This window comes from Pterocles gutturalis, unplaced genomic scaffold (assembly GCF_000699245.1).
Source record: "Pterocles gutturalis isolate BGI_N339 unplaced genomic scaffold, ASM69924v1 scaffold20686, whole genome shotgun sequence".
Classification (NCBI taxonomy): domain Eukaryota; kingdom Metazoa; phylum Chordata; class Aves; order Pterocliformes; family Pteroclidae; genus Pterocles; species Pterocles gutturalis.
This window is the reverse complement of record NW_010100896.1, coordinates 7,104-29,880: the sequence shown is the minus strand read 5'-3', so window position 1 is coordinate 29,880 and position 22,777 is coordinate 7,104. Positions and strand designations below refer to the sequence as shown.

At 43.3% G+C, this 22,777-nt stretch overlaps 1 protein-coding gene across 1 annotated transcript in view; it reads right to left on the bottom strand.

Annotated features, from left to right (window-relative positions):
* The window catches only part of PDIA5 (protein disulfide isomerase family A, member 5), a gene marked incomplete at its 5' end in the record, with an annotated part of 88,020 nt that extends 69,226 nt beyond the window's left edge, over positions 1–18,794 (bottom strand). The window contains 4 exons of the mRNA XM_010081545.1: positions 1,514–1,559; positions 2,334–2,417; positions 15,408–15,495; positions 18,668–18,794. Coding sequence (XP_010079847.1) covers positions 1,514–1,559; positions 2,334–2,417; positions 15,408–15,495; positions 18,668–18,794 — 345 coding nt within the window. The remainder of the gene's footprint in view (positions 1–1,513; positions 1,560–2,333; positions 2,418–15,407; positions 15,496–18,667) is intronic.
* Positions 18,795–22,777: the final 3,983 nt, after the last annotated feature.

Sequence of the window (22,777 nt, the reverse complement as noted above, 5' to 3'; positions counted from 1 at the left end):
CCCAGCAGGCAGGACAAGAGGTAAGGGGGAATTGCTCATCACAAAACAACAACTGAAGGAATAAATTATATGGTTCCTGTTGTGCTATGATTGCTTCTCAGCCCAGCACTCCTTGGGGCTCTGTAGGTGCCTTCCAATTGATCTGATCTGTAAGGAAGAGTCACAGCACTAATTCATGGTTGCAGCACTTTATAGACTGCAGGAAAGACATTTCATGCAGTGTTCAAACCACCCAAATTTAGGCAACTAACAAATCTCCCTTGTGCAACCACCTACCAAGAGGAAAAACAAAATTCACCAGGTGCATCTCCTCACTAAGCACAGAAGGAGCCTCAGGCACTTGCTGACTAGGTTGGGTATCTAACATCACCCTTTCCAGTGCCCAGCAAGATTTCTACTGCAGGAGATGGGAAGATACACAGTCCTACTCTCCCCACCTCAGGCAAATCCTGCATAACGACCCCAAGGGCAGGCTGAATGGATGATTCCAGCCAGTGCACGCTTCCGAGCCAGTCCCCCCATCAGCTACCCCCCAACAACTCTGGCTGTAAAAGGAAGATCCACAGTGGGTGTGCTTGGGAACAGCCACTCTGACAGACTCAGGTTCACGTAGCACCTCTCACAGGCTTTCCTCCACCCCAAAACCCCTGAACAAGCCAGGAAGGGGAAGTGAACGTAACAATGTCAGCCTGGCATGGTGCCATTAAGCCTCCACAAGATAGTGGAGGGCCTGGGTTTGCTGGAAGAGGAAGAGAAATGGGAACCATGCATCAGAGCTGGACAGAAGTCATTTCTGGATGCCAAGTCATTGCAGGGCTGCAGCTTTCCACAAAGACACTCCCAGTCTCTCACCAGGGTTTCGCAGAGGAAGGCAGCACACTTTTGGCCTGCTTTTTGTGCTTTTAGTCCACCATTTCCACAATCATCAACATCTACACATTCATATTATGTTTCATGTCTTCTTCCTCTTTCCATTGCCCTCACAGAACGTTGCTTTCTGTTGCTTTGTGTCAAGGTTTGCAGGAGAAGGAAGGTCGTTTTATTCCTCCTGCACTCAGGGCACATCCATAGGAACCGTGGTTCCATAATCTGATGAAAGATAAGGCCACTCAGCTCTCTAAGAGTTTATAAACACACGCCCTAAAAACCCCAGAGCTCCTTATCAACATGCACTATCAGCTAATACTTTTAGTTATACTGCCATTAACAGCACCTTGTAATCAAAACAAGAAAATCCTTATTTGTTACCAGCCTGCAACTTAACTCCCAATTTGCATTACAGCTCAATATGGATTCAATGTTTTCAGTAATACACAATTCTCCTGGCTCTGTGGCTGGCAGACGCATACACACACAAAAAACTTTAGGTCATTCTGACAGCTTTTTATGATGATTAACCCCCTCCCTTTCAGGTCTTCAGCATGAAAAAGTACCAACACCTGTTTTTAATCCACAAATATCTCCCCCATATCTAGTAAAACCAAAAGAGTAACAATTAAATACTTAAATTTACCTTCATTGTGACTGCTCTGTTATATTCAGTATGAAACGCACCGTCCCTGTTGAACAAGGAGTGGGGAATAGTGTTAACTTACAGTAACATTGCTGGAAATCATACAGCTGCTTTCCCTCACTTCTCACTCACCAGAATGGCATTCTCCCACTGAAGCTGCAGAACTAACTAGAATTTACAGTACAGTAATTTAAGGCGGGGCGGGGGGGGGGGAAAGAAAGGAAAAAGGGAAGGTGCAGAGTGTAAAGCAAACAGATTGCTAGTAAATAATTTCCCCCCTGACGCTTTAACAAGAATATTTACTAAGGCATGATCTTTGAAGATGGAGATGCAGCTGCTTGGTGTCTCTTATACTTAAGAGTACTCCCACTTCTATTATTTCTAGGAAGAAAATCTCCTGCTGTCTCACAACACTCGCCTTCCCCCACTTACTTTACGAAGTACTATCTCAAGTCAGAAAGGCAAGCACAGAGAGGTGAGGCAACTCGCCCAAGGCACATGCCAGCAGGCACGTGACAGGGAAAGTAAGAGAGCTCAAATCTCAGGCATCAGCCTTGTGCTGTTGGGTAGTCCATTGGGCATCTCTCCCAAGCCCTTCTCGTGCTTTTAGTGTACTCTATTCAACTGCAGAACAAATTTATCTCAACTTCTGTCACAACACATGCTTGCAAACTGAAGAAACAGCAATCAATTTCACATGTCAAAGGATAAAAAAAATAAGAAGTCTTCATGCTGCAACAGTATGGAGCTGCAAGGAGAATGAATCGTCCTAACAGGGGCATTAGCAATTAGGAATTATAAATCCCAGCCCAGCACTCACTTATAATGGAGTAATTCCACTCCTTTCTCCTTTGAATTAGGATCTACTTTCATCTTCTTGCATAATTTTCGGCTTTCAGTATCACTGCAAAAAACACATATTGAAAGAAAAACGGTTACAATAAAGGAAATGGAATGCATTCAGTTCTGAAAACTCATTGCTGTGCTTCCTCATCAGCAATTAGTTGCAACCAACAGCAATTTGGAAGCTGTTCAGCTAAGTTTGTGGAAAGCTGCATTAGACAATTTAATTTCTCCGTTTGCTTGGTCAGGACACAGTGAACTGTGTTAAAACCACATTCCAAAGCCAGGTCCTAACCAGTAGAAAAGCAACCCATCCTAGCATGTCCGAGTACCTGAGTAGACCTTCCATCCAGAGGATTACCACAAAATTTAGGAAGTCAAGTTTTTAAGAAGACCATGCTACTGTTAGGGTGGTGGTCAAAGAGCACTGTTCGTGAAAAAAATAAAAGACAAAGATAACTCAAAATCAAAAAGAAATATCTTAATAGTATCTCCAAGACCACATCACAAGCGGCTAACCTTAAAAAGGTCCTGCAGAAAACAAAAAACAATTCCAATTTTGGAGCCCCAAGCCCAGTAACCCCTTTCAGTCTAGGTATGAGGGATGTGTCCTGGAGCCGCTCCTGAAGAAAGAGGCACGTAACAGCAGACAGACCTGCTAGAGGTGGCTTTCAAACTGAATGAGAGTGAATCACTTCCAGCACCAGATTAGGCTGAGCTGAAGAAGAGAGAAGGGTCATGGGAGAAAACAGCATATACACTTGCTTCAGTGGGTAGGTAAAGGGTCTCCATGGCCTAACTGCTGTCCTAGACAATGCAGAAGTGAAGCTATAAGCATACTTCAAGATGAAGTGAATATGAAGTCAGTCAAAGACCTGGGGAGATGAGTACAGTACAACCACAAAGAAAAAAAGATGATTCACACTGACATGACTATTCTTTGCAGTGAGAAACAGCAAGATTAAAAAGCTTGGAAACTTGTTCCCAACAGAGGACAACTTGTAGCTTCTACAGATAAATCAGTTTAGAAAATGAAAACACTGAAAACCCATCAAGTTTAAACTGATTAGGGACACAGAGACGCAAGGGTTGCAAGAGCCTCACCAAATTAAGTGCTGCTGCCAGCACTGGTGCTAATTCTCCCAATGTTCTCCAGCTGCCTTTCTGCAAATGTGAGGAACAAGAAGAAGTAAGTTTGCAGTGTGCTGCAGATGAGAGTATGCCTTTGGGGAAACTTTCAAAATGCTTACTGTAGATGGAAATGAGGAGGAAAGTGCTATGGGCACATGCATGAAAATCAGAATATTATGATGAATACAGAAATGAGCACTTTAAGGAACTAACAAAGCATGCAACTATCTCACCAGCAAGGAGCACCTGTAATCCCAATTGTATAGAAGCGTGTTTATCTTAGGAGTCTTACTGAATTCATGCCAGTTCTGCACCCTCAGATCATAGCCAAAGCTTTTCATTGTAACCTGTAAACACTTTCTTTGCCTCTCCTGGAGGCTGGAGATCCAAGCCTGAGAAGAGTTATTTTCCTGTTGCTGCTGCATCTTTGTTTTCCCCAGACTGCAGTGGAAGGTGGGGCTAAAACATGGCATCTGTTCATTGAATAAAATGAACATCTACCCTTGTAACAACACTTGATTACAAAACAAATAGCCCGGATTTGGAGTTTTGCCATGTGGAGTTTGTTCAGAAAGTCTGCAGCAACATCCTGTCTTCTCTCACCTGCACTCCTCCAACACTCCCATGGGCTAAACTTAAGCAACTCAAAGGTCAGGGAATCTCAGGACAAGGCACCAGTTTCAGATCATCCTCCTGTCTTACCTGAGACAGATTTAGAGGCAGAGAGATGCCCTTGTGGCCCTGCTGGAGCTGGCTGCCAGACAGCTAACTAAAGTCAGCCTGCACCACAGTCAGCATTTGCAAATGCTCTTCTAGACACTCCCAAATGTTTCCAGGATACATGTATCTCTGGCCACCTCAAGCCTTGCCAAGACAAATGTTAGGTGGTTGAGGTGAACAAGAGTAATGCTGAAACCTACCTCCAGCAACAGTGTCTGTCAAACCCTGAGATGTGCAGACAATAATTGTTCTGGCATCAGTAGAGGACCAAAATGGGCATCAAGACAATTCTGTTTCCAGTTCTGCCACCAGTCTGGTGCAGCTTCAAGCTACATGGAGAAAAAAAGTGAAACTTTGCCTTGCGTGTCATTTCAAGATCCGGATACCGATCTCAGAAAAGTTGTGCAGGGTTTATAGTTGAAAAAGGCTACAAAAGGTTACTACTGAGATATACCTGTGAGCAAGCAGCTAGAAACTCCTACCACGCTAATTCCTAACAATTCATTTTCTGTTTGCATGAGTTTCTATTAAAAAAAGAAAGATAAGAACAGCTGTTTCAATGGAAGGAAACGGGATCTACACCTGCCCTGCTTTCACGATTGCTCCATTTGTAGAGATTCACATAGCTGCTTGAGTGCACACCCATTATTACAGGAAAGAAAGCAGCAGTTTGCTCCAGTACGTCTCTTACCATTTAGCAGTCAGATTCTCTGCACTGCTGCATTGGGACTTCAGTCTGTTTATGCAAGCTATCTGCACTGATGCAAAGGATGGAAGAGGAGCAAATTCCCAGAACAGGAAGTGTCTAAATATGTATCAGTAATTTTTTCATGCATCAGTGCAGACTTTTGCACATGCCAGACCCACCAAATCAGATGCTACACTAATAATTCTTTGGAAAAAGCAGAAAAGCAGAGATACAGAAATGGCAGAGAGAGACTCATTGTGCTTTTCCTCCTGCTTTCACTTCCAGCCAGACAAAAATAACCTGCAAAGAGCAACCTGCTCTGATATCACTTAGTAATGACCATTATCCTTAATAAGAGTAAATATCAATACAGATGCAGTCTCTTCTCTGAGATTTGTCTCTTTTGGATCTTAGCCAACAGCCTCTCTCTGAAGATGAGTTCCTCAGCTCTCACACGGGAAAGGGTAATTAGGACTCTGGTTCTTGCAATTTAATTATACCACTTGAAGAGGCAGTATAAAAGTTTGTTATAAAGAGTAGAAGAAAAAAAAATAAAAAGGAAAAAAGGAAAAAACCAAAACCTAAAAAGCCAGAAACCACCCCCAAAATCAGCACTCTACCACCCAGGCCAAGACACTCCAGACAAGGCACCAGGCTCAAGAAATACTGGTTTGAGGATGAGGTCAGTAATGTGCCCCCAGCAGCCACCCTTGGCTGCCTCATGCCATTCCTGTCCAGAGCAATTCAAACCCTCGCAGGTCCCTGCTGTGCTACCGCTGAAGGGACCCCTGCTTTCCTGGCAGGCAGTTCTACAAATCATCCAGCTTTATCTCTGTGGAAAATCATCCAACACATCAACCTATTTGCAATACCATAAAGGACCCAACAAGCAGCTGTCTACACGGTAATAAGGTCAAACCTTAAGTGACACAATGGCACGACTTCCTTCCAGTCCCACAGGTACGTTCCCCACACTCCCCCTTCCCATGAAACCAAACTGACGCTCCAAAACACTCGTTCGCTGGAGAAGGGAAGACATACGGCAGCTTGTTAAAAAGAATGACAAAATGAAAGAACCAAGTTGGCCTAACTAAGCAAGAAGTCTACAGAACAACAAAGACAGTGTGCACTGCAGGAATACTTCACACCTTTCCATTCACATCCCCATCTCCTCCACTGGGAGACACTTCTGTTGTTTAGGGTTATGATGGAGCTGGCAGAAAGCCTGACTGGAGGACTCACCGTAAATCTCTGGGGTCCCTTGTCAGCATTAGCACACATGAATAATCACTTTGTACAGGCAGCCAGCTGTTACCAGGGCAGGAGGAAGGCAAGGGGCTTGAGAAGGAGATCTGACCTCCTTAGGCTCACCACCAGCAAAGCCAGCACCAGACGGGGATGTGCCACGGGCACTCCTCAAGAATGGTGCAGGATGCTGCCCACAGGTCTGGGAGCTCGTGGCCATAAGGACAGAGAAACAGTGAGAGACACTGATGGCAGTCCCCGCAGCAGGAGGAACTCAGAGAAAGGCTTTTGCAGCAATGTGGCAATGTAACTTAGATAGAGAAAGAACAGAGGACAAAGCTAGACAGGAGGAATGCAATATAAGATCTGGGAGTTTGTCTGCAGTAAGTCCACACTGGTTTCTAAAAAACAAAACTAAACAAAAACAACCAAGTCTGAGCTGGATGGATCCTGAGTAGGAGATGGTTCCCGGAGGCAGCAGTGCAAAACATCCTTCTTGGGGCAAATTCAAATATTGTCCTGGCAGGTCCTGAAGGTAGCAAGGTAAGACCAAATATCCTCACAGCACCATCTTCTCTCAAGAGCACAAACAGGATCGGCCACAGCTCCCTAACTATTTCCCGTATCATGTAATGCTGCCCATTTGGCTTCTCATCAAGAAGGGAAAACTGCTCTACAACTACAGCAGCCTCTGGTAAAGAAGGATCTGGGATGACTGTCAAATCCCCTCTCAGGAAATGACAAAAATGCCATCCAAAAAAAGTTCATGTCTTCAGATGCCAACGTAATAGCAGCATGTGCTGTATGGCCACGCCACTTCAATGCCACAGTGCTGGCATCTACCAACACATTGCAACGCAGACTTGACACAGCCTTCTTTTTCATCAGTACCTATAGTGTTTCCAACCATATGAGAAGGGATTAATAAAAATACTGACAACACCCATTTAAGTAACCAGGTCAGTAAATCTGCCTGCACAAAAACTATCTCACTCCTCTATCAGCATATCACGTAACCACATTTGAACCACAGACCTCACAATCTGTAAGCAGATTTTATCTCTTATATCTGTACATCTCTCCATCTGAAATGGGGCTCAACACTCCACAGAAATTATGCTTCAGCCGTCTCTTATATCACAGTTGTGCCTGTAGACCCCAACGCGATGGAAGCTCTGCTGTATCTGTGGCTGTACAAACACTGTCACTGTCCCAACAGCTGGAACAGATGAGACTGAGAAGGTAAAGAAGAGGAAGAGGCTCTGAGAGCAGAGTGATATGGCAGAGCAGAAGCAGAGCTGCCTACAAAACAAGACGCCCAACACTGGGAAGAGCTTTGGAAGGTATCAGTCAAAGCTGCCATCTTGTTACCAGCATGCTCGCTCATTATTGTCTCTGCTGTTTAATTGCTTTCATTCTTTTATGCTATGGTAAAAGCCATCATACAGAGAACAACTCCAGTTATAACTTTAAGGAAGTGCAACTGCAATTTCAGCTCAGCCCTCAGAAGTGAATTATCAAGCAGGGTTTTCCAGCCCAATGCGCAGCCTCTGCAATGCCCTCTGGCTACCTTCCAGAGAATACCCTCTCCAGACAACAGACTGATGCACATCCTGAGAAAGCATGGAGCTGAGAACCTGCCAAACAACTAATTGAGCTTGTGACCCAAAAAAATCAGCAAAAGGGGTGTCAACGCCAGAAATTTCCTCAAGCTACCTAAAAATAAAAACTGCATTTGCACTTGCAAACCTAATCTGAAAGGGGAAGTCATTAACAGTCAGTTGTAGTTAGATGTGTTCCTAGGATGTTTCAAAATCAAAAATGCAACTCATTAGCCATTGTTGGGGACAACCTGGGATTTTGACTATGCTCCTTCCAGTCATCAGTCCCACCCTCCAACAAGGACTGTGTGAACCACTTACACTACAGCAGCTTGTGTACTTTGCTGACCAAACAAAACCAGACTGCCTCCTCTCAGACTGTGGGCATTGCCTCCCCATCGTCCTCCCTCCTCCCTCCCAGCCTGGGGCAGCAGCTGCTGCAACTACTGCTGCTGATGGTACGTCACATACGTGAGGCTCCTCATATTCTCCAATGATCCCAGACCTTTCTGCATCTCTCTCTTGAGACAGAACTGAAATCAGAGAAGAAGAGAAAAAAAAAAACCATCACTTCTCAAACCATCAGCGTAGCTCGCAAGAGCACTTCTCCAAAGAGCTGTGCTAAGCAGCCGCTGGATGGTAATGGCATACATCTACTCAAACAAAAAGCCCCGTACACAGCTCTCTGCGCAGACAGGTACTTTGATACTACGCTCCTGAGTGGGGTTTAAGAACCTGCAGACACCAAAATAGGAACCGAACCAAGGAGAGACAGACACAGAACTAATCAGCATGGGAAGCTTAAAACACAAGATTTGGCTTTGAAAACAAAGCAACATTTTGCCACCGTTCTAGGTTCCTGATGGAAATTATCTTATAAAAAAAGTAACAATAGCAACAGGTTTCCATAGCACAGAACAAATGAGCCACTCAAACAATGCAGTAGATGAAAAGCTTGAATCTTTTAAGGGACGGGGGAGCATAAATACCAAAAAAAGAAAAAGTGCTGTTGGAAAGAATCAAAGATTATGATTAGTAGACTAACAGGACAGAGTCCTATCTGAATTTAGGGCCTGATTTTTCGCCCCTAGAACATAGCAAAAAGCCTCCTTGTGACCCACAAGGCAATCACAGCCTTCTGCTCCAAACGCTCGCCTGGAACGTGCCAGGAATGCAAACAGAATAATCCGTGTGCTGCCAAGACCCAGCACCACTCCTCACCCAATAAAAACGACTCCCTGAGCCCATTAGTCAATTGGGAGGCCGGGAATCCATAGGAATTAGATTAAAAAGAAGTACTTTCCAAAAATTAAAACTCATGAGATTCTCACTGAAAGCAAGAGAGAGCCAAAGAGCAGAGAGAAACCCAAGACAAAAAGGTAACAGGTATCGTCAAGCAAAAACAATTAAGGGAAAAAATTATAAGCTCCAGCCCTGCAGAAAGTCAAGAATTTATAATGAATGGTACTTTCAATGGCAACATAAATTAGTAAAAGGCACTGAGCAGCCCACACACCTGCACAGAAATAAGGTGAACACATCCACAGGAGCTACCAAAGGTTTTGCAGCAACTTCTAGAAATGCTGGACACTTGAACTCTCTTTGCAAAGCAGCAGCTTTCCTCATCATCCCCATCCAGACCTTCTCTAACTCACACAACCCAGGGGACACTGTCCTAACCTGGGACACAAGATGACTACCACCCTATTTTGAGTTCACACTAACCTAAGATCCCCGTGCAGGCAGGTTTTGAATGTTTCACCCACAGGCACACAGACACTGCAGCACACTGCACCATTCCCTTGGCTCCTGTTTTATGACATTTAGCTGCACTATGGGTCTGGAGAGGATGCTAGAGGATGTTTTAAATGAAGTATTGAATGCAGGAAAATTGAGGTAACTTTACATTAAATCTTAGCTCACTTACTCTTCATTTTAGTCTGAAAAGCAGCAATGTTGAAAATTCACAGTTAATGAGCAATTCTAGGCAAAACTCATCGAATACACAAGGTTAGGATGAAACTGAGACACAAGCCCAGGCTCATACACCCAAGCACTAGAGCGGATTTTAGTTTCTGAATTAATGCAATACACTAGACTAAATGGGTTTATGTCAGGAACTAAGCTTACTTTAAAAAGACTTTGTTTTTTTTTTTCCAGACTGGCATAGCACTTCCTGCATGGTCACTCTTATGGGAAAATAAAAGGGCTTTAATGTGAATTAGCATTTACGGTGCACACAGGTTATTACAGAGACAGGAGGGAGGCATTGAAAATCTATGCTGCAAATGCACAGTCTGCCCATATAAATCACATCCACACAAGGACCATGTTGTCAGAAGAGCTACAGTTGCAAAGTGTTCCTGATGGACACCTGGCATACCTCCCCTGGATCACCTGCAAATGAAGCCCCTGGTACCCTCCGCTAGGCTGGTACCCAACGCCAGATGCCATCCGCTCCTGAGCTGCTGCTGCCCTTCAGCTTCAATGCAACTGTAAGAAAAAAGCAGAAATCCCAGACACTGCAAAGCTACTTGGATGGAAGAGGTCTCATCAGTGCAAGAGCAGTACTCCTTTCTTCATTTTTTCTCTCTCCATTAGATCTGGTCATTTTTATTTGCAATTTTAAAGCTTTTCATCAGCTTTAAAATTCAACTACAAGGAAGAAAGATGAGTAGGCTTATTCTCTTAAATAAATCCGACTTCTGATCGGCTTTATAGAAGTGAAGGTAAAAACTGAAGAGCAAAATGACACCTAATGCCATCTGTACTAGCAGCCTTATTTCTGAAATTCCTCTTCGCTATTTCAAGGCATTAAACAAATTTGTTTATGATTGTGTGTATGGGTAAAGCCTTTCCATATCAAGGCATTAGGAAATTTGAAATTTGGGATGGAAGATCTCATCTAAAAGGAAGATAAACACGGAAATTGGGGAAAATCCCAGAAAAAACAACTACTCACTAAATTTGTCTCTCTCCTGAACCAGCACAGGCCTAGAGTCACGGCCTTTAAAGGGCTGCTTTACTGGCCAAATGATGGTCTTACCTTTATCCTAAGCATCATGGGGTTGCAACAATAACAAGTAACTATTGGGGATGGCAACTACAAGAATGATGTACAGGACACATAAAAAGGACTACAAGAGTGACACACAAAAGCAGAAAAAGTGGGATTAAAACCAACCAAAAATTAGTCAGACTTTTTAACCAGATGGCTTTTCCTCTCCCTAGCAGTCTGATGTGCTGAAGCCAAGCACACGTGCTATGACAGCAGATGGAAATCACACAGCTTTGTTTATGTTTCGGACCGACAGTAAAGGGAACCATGCAAGTTTGGGCAACGAATGATTACCAAGAGACAAAGAAATCAGTGCTTTTTTGAAAATACCAGTCCACAACTGGGCAGGAGTTATAGTCAATAAAAAACTCAAGACAATTCAGTACCAGGAAAACCCAGGAGCATTCACTAAATTGCATTCAGGATGGAAAGACTTAGTTTCGACCTTTTTTCCCACCTCCTCAAAACTGCACCTGACTACAATGCACTTTATAACCTGCCAAACACATTTTCTTCTCTTCAAAGCCATTTTACTTTCTTTCCCCTTTCACTTCACCCAAACTAGTTATACTCTTCCAAGTAACATCAGTCCTTGACCACCCCATGATCTATCACAAAACCTAATCAAAAAGGCTAGAGGATAACTTTATATTGCTTACTCTTCAAAACCAGACCTCAAGGCATCACAAACTGGAACTGGTTTGTCTGCTTTAAAGGTAAGCAAAAGAAATTTTGTCTTTCACTCCAGCAGTAATTTCACCTTATTGCATTCCCAGGCACATCACTTTGTACTTTTACTTGCCACCATAACGATTTGCCAAGTTTCTCTGAGGGACCATGGGGCGCAGAGGCTCTGCAGCACACACACAGACTGTCCATCTGTCCATGCAGCACACACCAGCTCCGCTGTACCTCAACCTGCTGTTACAGTTAGCAGCATCTGAACTCGCACAAAAGGGCAAGACACTTTCTTTTTTATAGACATCTTAAGCTTTCAACTCCCTACGAAGCCCCTCCATTTCAAAATTTCTATCAGCTTACTACTAAAAATAATTCAATAATAGTCCTTTGCTTGCTTACATGCCCGTCCCAATAGCATCTGAACACGTCAAATGAAGAGCACTCATTTTGCTGCCCTAGTATTTTTCCTTTCAAAGTTTCACAATATCTTTATAAACACTGACTAATGAATCAGGCAATATTTAACCAGTTGCCTGGAAAACAGATACACCTTTTTTAACTGGACAAAGTAACAAGATGTGAATCACTCACAGAACCAGGAACAGAAGCTGGGACTCTCAGCTGCTACTAATGTGGCATCTCCCTGAACATGAGTCTCAAAATACTAGCTCGTAAGATGATTGATCCATCTCTCTGGGACACTCTGAAGATTTATCAGCCTGCAACGTTGTGCTCTACCCCTGCTACCAGTTAGCCTCAACTCTGAAATGAAGCACCAAGTATTACAGGAAGGAAAGAAAGAAATAAACGATAGCAAAGAGCACTCTGTTCAAACAGACAGCAACAAAAACTAGTCATCACACAGAAGACTGCACTTTACCAGGCATCATTAATTCAATATTGTCATCTCTCACACCACTGTTCATTCAACATCACATGCCTCAGCAAGGATTTCCTGATTAAAACACTGAAAGGCTAGAATAAAACATCTTTTTGTCACATCATTTGTGGGTCTTTTATTCACAACTGGAATAGCTTCATGTTTATTGGGTATAGAGCCATATATGCTATCTCAGCACACAGAAGCAAACAGTGACCACTTCAATGCTGTAAGCAATTCTCATCCTGCCCCTTCATTTCTAGCAGGAGGCGTCTATGTGCCTGGGCAAACTGATTGAAATCTCCTGTGAACGAGGACCTTATCTGCAATCCTGCATGCAGAGGCGTCCCTGTGTTGTGCACAGCATGGCCCTGCTCCAGCACAGCACTTAACACAAGCGAGCCCAGCCACGCAGGGAAGGCAGGTACCTGGCACTTCCCAGCCTAAAATCGCCTAAGCCCAGGCACTCTGGGGACCTCTGCTATCCTGCTGCAAAGTGACAAACTAAGTGCCAACCTCTTCTACTCCACACTAATACTCTCATCAAGAAACCAAGTATTTCCCCATATTATGCTGAAACTTGAGACCACTCAACCTGGAACTGAAACCCCAAGTCTAATCTCAGTCTCATACCACAGACCCAACAAAAGTCAAGGCCAAGGACCACGGTTTCTGTGTAAGCCAGCAATTAGGAAGCTGACCTCCAGCCACAAACCTGCACACTCCCTTCCGCTCTGTGAAATACAGAATGCGCTGCTGAGACTTAGCAACCCACAACGATTTCCATCAATATGTGGAGCAATATGTTCTTGCTTTCTCCTGAAAATAAGGGGAAGAAGGGAAATGACAAGAAACAAAAAAAAGCACTGCCAATAAAGAACAAGAAAAGAAAAAAAGACTGCCATCATCACCACAGGGAAGCAGAGACACAAACCACAACTCTGCGCGTATGCCAGCCTTGCCAATGCTTGGATCTGAAGGCAAAGAAGTCCGCTACACTGGGATGCGAAGAGCAAAGCCACAATTCCCTGCTAAATATTGCTGCCAAACAAGCCATTTCTTGTCAATATTTGTAAAACAAATTGAGCCTGTTCTGTAAATACCCCTGCATCTGTGCGCTGTTTGTTTCAGCATGAAGACCTGCAAACAAGCTTCACAGCGTACTTGCAGTGGGAGAATAGCTTGAGCAACTCTGGCAAGACTCAGCTGTTCAGGCCCTACAACTGGCCCTTTGTGACTGGTGACAGACAGCACGACTGCAGCCTCTCTCATACGATCGCTGCAATGAGGCGGGCAACATTCGGAAAGGGAGAGCATATTAGGGTTTGATGAATTGAAGTTTATTTTACAGCAAAACCAAACAACATTTCCCTCCCCATCACCATCGCTTACAAACTCAGGAGCAGAGACTGATCCATTGAACTAAGAGCAAAAACTTTCCTGGATTTCAAATTGAAGTCATAAACACTGAATTCTTCCTTCCCCAACCCAGAACTAAAATAAATCCTGGCGATGATTATTGCTTCTTTTCTATTATAGCAGCATTTTGAAGGGACAGATGAACAGCCTCATCATTCCAGCAGTTGTACACTCATGCCACATGCACGCACACACAGAGAAAGCAGTAAGTCCCCCAGCACAGAGGCAGCCTAAAACAAACGGGAAACAGAAGACACAAAAAAGTAGAGTGACCACTCCATGGTCACAAATAGGTCCGATTAGAAACTAAAGCCCAGAAGCTTGCCCAGTATCCTATTTGCTAGCCATCATTACTGACAACCAAAAATTGTTTATCAGTGCTTTCATTAGAAAAGAACACTGGATTTCAGAGGTATGCCAGATCTCCACGCAACATTCTCCTCATCAGGGTCAATACAATTTATTTGCTGGCTTTTCAGCTGGTGGGAAGTGGTACAGGCTTCACTGACCTCCAAGGAGGAGCCCTGCTTTCTGCCAGTGGATGACTTGGAACACTGTCCCCATCCATCACCTGGGCAGAGATTAGAGTGTCTGCACATTTGGACTGGGCTTGTCCAAATGCAAAGAATGCAAAGAGAAGGCAGAAGCAGAGGACTCCACAAGAGAGCTACCCGCCTGGTGGCAGGGGGAGAGCAAGACAGGTTAACCAACAACAAAAGCACGTTAACTTTGATTTACAATTACTTATTCTGGATCACTGCCTGATGGATGGAGGTTGGTTCCAAAAGTATAATTTCAAAAGAGCCGCATGATTTTCAGAGCTGACTTGGATTTGTGCACAGCGTACAATTTGTTCGTGCCATTGCAATCCACCCAAGCACACAGGTAGGCAGCAAGCTGTTCCTCTGCAGTGCAGGAAGGGGAATTTGCCACCTGCAGGCAAAGCTCTCAAAGCTGCAGAGGCAGAGAGGCACTACAATCACAAGGTAAAACCACAAGCAATGTGTTACTGAACAAAACCACAGTGGAGGCTTTCAGATCTGCAAACCAGAAAGTACACACCTGTTCGTTCCTCCCCACACAAGCAACCACTTACAAAAACAAGTTTCCTGGGCTTCACATTAAAAAATGCCATGAACCTACATAAGCACAAGGGCAGTTCTTTAAAAGAAAGAACATTTTATTGAGAAACACAAATGTGCAGATACTTCAAAACCAAGCAAACAGCCCTACTGGTCGTGCAACATTTGCTGTCGCTGCAGAACAGCCTTGCCCTACAGCTGAGGCACAACATGTGGGATTCCTATTCCCCCTGCGTGTGGGAAAGCCAGAGCAGTCAGTTTCCATGCTACGTGTCCCCCATGAAAGGCGATGATAGCTGGGGTCTCCAGCTTCAGGCTGAAAAACATGTTGTCAACAGCCATAAGGAAAAAATGGTTCCCCACCACTGGTCTGAAGGAAGAGAGGATGGCAAGATGTAGGCTCCCTACAGCTATGAAGAAACTACACAGAAGGATGTGAGCTCAGTTATAGGCAAAAAGTTTCACAGCCATCAAAAAAGGAAAGCCATCAATAAAAGTTAAAAGGGGAGAGGGGAAACAAAAGGAGAAAAACAGCGTGACACATACCCACAGTCTATCCAGCTTATAGTACCTCGTCCTTTCACCTCCTGGGCCACGCTGGACAGTAACCTGAGTGAGCTTTCTGCAGCAGCAGCTGGAAAACGAAGTAAAATAATAATAAAAATAAATCAACAACAGCATTATTACTCTACATAGAAAAACACAATGGTGCATTCCTTTGTTCTGAAGCACTGGAAGAACATTCTGTCCAATTCGAAGAAACCAGTATGAGAGGGATCAGCAAAATCTTCCGTAAACTAGAAGGAATGCTGGCTGCAGCTGAAGTTGGGTGGCTCCTTCCCTCCACCCCCCCTTAAACAACACACTGAAATTCACACCTCCAAGCACGCTCCCTGACCTACATTTACGGAGCTATACTGCGTCCTCTCCCACAAACCGGCTTCCATCCCAACACTGCCTTTTTCCTGTGGCTAGGTATTAACCAGTTTGTGTCACTGCCTGCTAATTAGAGCAACTTCATCTAGGACCTTCATCAGCTGTAAGGGCAAGTCATTCCGCATCTCTGCCTGCCTCAATTATATCCTCGTCATACACAGAAAGTAACACACCATTATTCTCATAACAATCCCGGGAGATACCCAAACCAGCAGCCATGAGAAGCTCAAAACTGCTAGCAGAAAGCACCCAGAAAAGGTCCTTTCCAAGAACTGGCTGTATTATAAATACCCAGCTGAGATTTTTATAATGCCACGCCACATGTGCAGATTTTGCAAAACACTTCCATTCCAAAACAGCCTTATAAATGGTATTAAAAATAAACACAGAAGAAAAATGGGACAAGAGCTTGGGAGAGAAAAATGCAGAAGTTCAAACAAGTATCAATTCCTCCAAAAATCTAACAGAAACTGTTTCCTGCCTCAATAAACAGAGAATAGAAACCCAGAGCCTCTTCCAGATCTATTTAAACTGCTGCTGCTCCAGTACTACTTCAACTAATGGAATATAAGAACAGCTATATTGGGTCAGACCAAACGCCTCTATAGACCAATATCTTGTCTCTAACATTTGAGAAAGTGAAGGCCTATATAGGTCAGAGCAGACAAGCAGAGCCAGCGGGTAGTGATAGCCCCCTCAAATAATCTCTAAGCCTTCACAATTTTTATCTCAACAATCTCCTGAGCCAGAAACAGCTTCTTTGTATTCAACAGCCTTTGCTTGGGCCTGATGCCATCAGAGACGCCAGCCCACACACGTTAGCTCTCAAGAAACTCTCCTACCACCAATGCTGGTTACATGCAACTGTCACCTCTCTCTGACACAGGGACGTAGACACGTGGGGGAATTCTTCGCATGTACTTAGAGTGGAACAGTTTGACAAACACCCTTTAAAAAATAAGCATTCAGGATAAGACAGACTTGTCCTAGAAGACTCACTAGTTGAGCAGCCCTGGCAGGATACCCAGCCGGTAGGGAGAATTAAACATCTGCTGTAAATGAGGACATCTCCTGAAACCACCGAATTTTCTGCATGAAATAGAAATACTCATCTAGTTTTGCTCAGCTGAGAAGCAAAGCCTTGGTTCCAGCAGTACGACCAGATGCTGGCCAGCAACTCACCACAGCTGGGAGATGTGTATCTGGGATTAGACCTGCACCTCCAAATCCCTATCTCTTTTTTCCCCTCTCCTCTTTCTGGATGACTGTTAGGCAAAAGATTTCTAACAGTGCAAGGATCACTGTTCTAGGAAGAAACATTAATCCCACAGTCAGCTCTGCAAGCAGTTCTTTATACTGCTAAAATCAACCAATTAAATAACAAAAACAGAAAAAAGAAATCTTCACAACACAGCGTTTGAACAATGCCCATAGGGCAGCATTTATTTGATGAGTGTCAAAGCTGAAGTGTTCTGGTTGTGCTTCTAAAAATGAAAGCAACCACCACTTAAAATATTAAGCGTAAAAAGAAAATTTTCCCTTTAAAAAACTGAATAATACAGATGTCTTTTTATCTAAAGTGTTCCTTTCAAAATTAAAAAGCATTAGAAACTCTTTCATGACTCTCACTTTGAACCTGTTCCTACAAAACCATTTGGCCAAGTTCAAGTGCTCGAAGTTCCCCACTATAGCAAAACACAAATAACAAAAATTAAGTTATGTATATTATTTTAACTGTTTCAGAATAAGCATACCTTTAGGAAACAAGGTTAATTATCCCAGCACCTGCACATTTTTGTCTGCAAAATTCTCGGATGGGGGGGGGTTACTGCTCCAATTCGCCACACTACCAACCCAGAGCTACTCTACCAATGTCATCGTGTTTAACTGAGATAAGACCTTTGCAATGGGTCAGAAAGGGAGGACCCAACCCCCAAACAAAGCATTATCTTTTATTTCTTGCTTGCAGGAAGGAAAAGGAAGCAACAACATAACCAAAAACAATGCAGCACTACAGAAAATCACCTTAGTGACACATTTTACTTCTTGCTGTCCAATGACTTCCACATCCACGGCAGCATTCTGCACTTGCATATGGAGCTGAAAGATTGTTCCTTCATTTTACATGGTGTCACATAAAACAACACACCAGAACAAACAAGGCAACAAAGGAGAAAAGGTGCAACAGGAGCAGAACAGAGCAAAAGGAAGAGCAAACAGACAGGTAGGAGCAAGAGTGAACAGCAAGAAAGGAGAGCCTGAATGAGAGAGAAGACAGCAAAAAGATTCAAGGGGACAGGTGGCATTATGTGAAACGAGCCATTTCTCTCTCTTACATAAGCAGCTCATTTTTTATTTTTATATTTTGTTAATTAAAGTTGAAAGACAACCATGGGACATTCAAAGCTGTCAGAAGCAAAGATGGATTGATTTCAGTACTATAACTATTCGTTAACCCTTTCAGTGTCATCACTTGCAAACTACTGTGACAAAAACACCAGAAAGCTCTGGCTAATAGCTATTACAAGCAGCCAGTTTTGGAGACAAAGCCAGAATAACACACATTTTTGCCAATGTGTCAGAGCAATTAGAAGACCAAATTAAGAAGATTCCAACCTTGAAACATCAGGAGCCTATGAGTTAGAACCAAGGACACCAGTCCTGAAGAAACCCTTGTAGTCACGTAAAAGCACCTTGTAGTCATATAAGGCAACACTGAACAGAGAGCAAGTAAGGGTGAATAGCTTAGTCATCTGAGCATGGACACAGGTAACCAAACATGCACACCGATGTTCAAACACAGACACCTTCCCGGGCACAAAATGTTGTGACACACAAAAATTCTTAAAAAAAAAAAAAAGAGGACTTACCAGATTTGGAATACAGCACTAGTATGTTATTCCGTGTCCTGAGAAGCTTCTTAAAATCCTTGTGGTCACTTATTTTTTCTATGAGTGGAGACACTTTCAACGAGCACATGAACGCCGGCAAGAATGCCTACAGAAACACAAAGCCAGAAACATCAGTAACAGCTTCCATGCTGAGAAATAAAATACAAAGACAAACTGCTTTTGAAATTGCCTTGACCTTTTTCCATGATCTTGAGACAAGGTGCCTTAAATAAACTATCATATCAATTTGATCAGCAAAAGCCAAAAAAAAAAACCCCGAACACATGACTTATTGAAACTGAACCAATACCACTCCCAGCAAGCATCCTTAAGTGGAAAGATGAGATAAACACAACATCAAGAAATATGGTTTTAGTCACGAAGCCACCCTGTTTAAAAGTTTGTTCCCTAGTCAGATAACGAGATAAAAATTCTTACATAAATTTAATATACTGTAACCAGAGAAGCAGCAACTACCACTTCGAGAGCACTCTTGTCCCTAGGTCTCAGAATACGCTGCAAACTCCATCAAGTACTTTGATAGCCCACAGAAGACAGTGAGAGCCATGACACTAAAATAACTAACCCATGCTGACACAGAGCAGATGAAGGAAACAAAACCAGAATTTGCTAGCAATCCAGCATCCACATTACAGCACTAACCACAGCCCTCTCCCACCCACCCGTCCAAAGTGGAAGAGCGATTATGTTTCCCACTGGCCATACTGTACCTCACACACACACCACGTGCCTTTGACACAAGACCAAGTTTGGATTTCACTGGCCGCATGGAAGGCATTTAATCTCTCTGCATCTCAGTTCTGTATCTATGCAAAGAAATTTTTTTTGTTGCATTTTTGGCCTATTTAAATCATGACCGCTCCAGAGCAGAGTTTGTCTTTCATCCTACCATAAAGTAAAACTCCTATCAAAATATGACCATAACCTTGGCTGAGGCTTTCACTGCTCATTTGTACTGCAATAATCTTCAATAATAATAATAATCTTATCCATCATACTGTGCTGCCTCCCTTCTGCACTGTACTGAATTCACACTAATGGAATGATTATGGGAAGCTTAGCTGGAGAAATTATCTAGTTTACATTCACCTTACAGTAAAACCTTAACACTTAATTGCTTGGCTAAAAGCTTTAGCTCATTTGCCTAACACACACAAGAGGTTCAATGCTTTCTTAATTACAGAACTAATTTTGATCATGTCTCATTCCAACTGGGCTGGAAAATGTGTCCAGGGTGGATGTGAAGCAGTAAGAGGCTGCTTTTCTTGCATCCTAGGTATTACAGATTGCAGCATTCAAAATAAGGCACTAAGCCAATCGAAGCCAGAACATGCAGCCCTAGGCACTACGTTTCATTACAAATTCAACTATTTGCAAACACTACATCACTGAGGCACGGAAACAAAACCCGCACCTACAAAACATATTTTACAACTGCCAGAAGCTTTTACACCCAGAAAGGGGAGGGGGAGTTTTGGGACGCACGGGGTAGAGGGGAAAGGCTGAGCTGAAATGGTGGTCATCCTCAAAACAACCTCAGGACGTGTTCAGGAATTTAAAGTTACCACAAGATACACCTTTAACATAAAACATTAAAGCATGACAGTCCGTACAGGCTTAGAGCGGACAAGTTATCTGCAGGCAGGATTCCTACCACCAAGCCCTGCTGACCAGATGGTCTAACTGTGAGAAGGGAAAAAACACGTTTGCAAGTCAACCCCTACCTTCAGCATAACTGTCCTTGATGCTTTAATTCAACCAACAGACTGACATTCTCCTAAATCCAGATGTCCAGAGCTCAGCCTTCCTTCTTCAGGCTGATGTATGTGAATCATTTCTGTATTTTCTGAGACAAATAAATGGCGCTGCCAATCAAAGTAGACAAATATAGTTGTGCTAAGTGGGGTGACACAGCCATGCAAATTCCTGCTCAGAACTCATCACAATCAGAGGCTGTACAGGAGGGATTAATCTAACATTGACTTATGAGCAGATCTCTTTAATCCTAAGTATTTTTTTTAAACCTTTTCCTTCACCCCAATTTTTTTAACTATCCTACTGTCTTACAAGTCCTGCTTACATCTTGAGTTATAGAAGGCTAAACCTAAATTTCACTGAAACTAAGGTTGAACAGTGGGGAAAACACTAAACTACAGGTTGCTTCTTTTAGAAGCTTGCTTCATTTAGAAAACTGGACTCAAATAAGGGAATTCTAGTCTATGAGCTCACTGCCAAAAAGGAAGAATTGGACTAAAAAAAGTCAAAGGCTACTCTCAACGTGACACCAAATGGTATTTTGAACTTTGTTTAAAGCTTCTGTACAGTTTTACCGATAGCTTCGAAGTCCATGTATTTCATGTCTTTTCCAGATGGAAATGCTGCTCAGTCAATTTCAGTGAATTTTTTAATTTTTTCCCCATAATGGCAGAGCTGTAAACCTCTTGAAAAACTGGATTCTAGAATTAGTGACAGCACTAACTACTGCCTTGTCGGTGTCACCACTAACAGAAAACTCGCTGCGCTGGTGGAACAGCAGGCGTTTGGAGGGAGAAGCACATCACATTCCATATATCTACTGCTACTCCGGCCAGTTCCTCTCCAGTTATTAAATTAATACATATTGCTCATTTTCCTGCAATTTTACTACAGCAGCTCTCTCCAGTCCGATGGTTTAGACCAAAACCCACTGGGAAAAGTACTGTACATACAAGAGCACCAGCAAGCCCTGCTGAATAAATAATCATCTCCCTTTAATTGATTAATGTTGCAGCCTTCCTGGTTATAAAACCCTAAAGGTCCAAGCTGAAGGCATGAAGTGGGACAAAACCACCCTGCCTGCACATCTAAAGGCAGCCACAGCAATGCTGGGAGGTTATCAGCTGAGCTAAAAAGTTCACCACCTCCCAATACATATTTGCATTACAAGGTGTTTGCGAACTGATAAGAATTAAGTAGTTCCACGCTGTCTCTGCTGAAATTAATGAAGACCCTATCCAGGAATAAATGACAGGCCAGGTTTTTATCAAACCATCCGAAGAACCTCTGCCTTTGCCACCAGCTCTGTGAAAGGCAAGCAAGCCTGAACAGTCATTTTCACCCAATGCCAGTCCCAGCCCAGGGCTGCTTTGCCCTACTCCAGAGCCAACATGTGCTGACCATACCAGCAGCGACAGCCTCACCAGGGCTAGAGCCACTCATACTGGCAACAGCATGAAATTAAGAGGATGGGAAAAGAGAATCCTATGGAAGCAGTTACATTCTTTTCTTCTCTACAGAAAACCAGGCTTGTATTCCTGCACAGCCCACAGGCAAAGTGTCAGGAAAGATGAAGCTTATTTGCCTGTACTGTGCTACATGACTCTAATTGTGAGATATGACTCAGGTAGATTTACTCCACACATTTGTCAGGAGAGCTCATCAGCCAGGCACTGCCCAATCAAGCACGCTGCTTCTTGCTTAAATCCAGGGCACAAAAGGAGATGAGCTCATATTAAAAAAAGAAGAGGTCAAGAAAGGTGACAGTCCCTCCTGGGCAGGAAGCTTCTTTTCATATGCATCAGGAAGTGCTACATTCACACATATGGAACTCTATAAATAAGAAACAAGCTAAACTCTCTGGGTCCTTGAGCATCCTAAAGCTTTGAAATCTATTCACAAACACCACTGAAAAGTTAAGAAACACTCAATTTTTCTCAAGAAGCTGCCTACCTAGGTACCCGCTAAAGTAGAAAGCATATTAGGACATCTAATTAGGCATGCAACATCTGTGCCACCCCTGCCCTGTGACAGTTAGCTGACAAGAAACTGCAATTAAACTGGGGGAAGGTCTGTTTTATTTCATGCCGTGTTTGCACAGTGCCTAGCATCACGGGTCCTCATCCATGGCTGGCTCAGTGAACTGGAACCAACACAACAGTCACCTGATGTCCTCGAGTGCAGGAAACTCAGGTGGAGACCTTCAGAAAAAGGCAGACTACACAGAGCAGACAATGAGATACAAATCTGGTAGCACTTCCAGTCTGCAGAATGGCCCCAGCTCAAGATCTCAATCTGAATTTATTTTCCCAG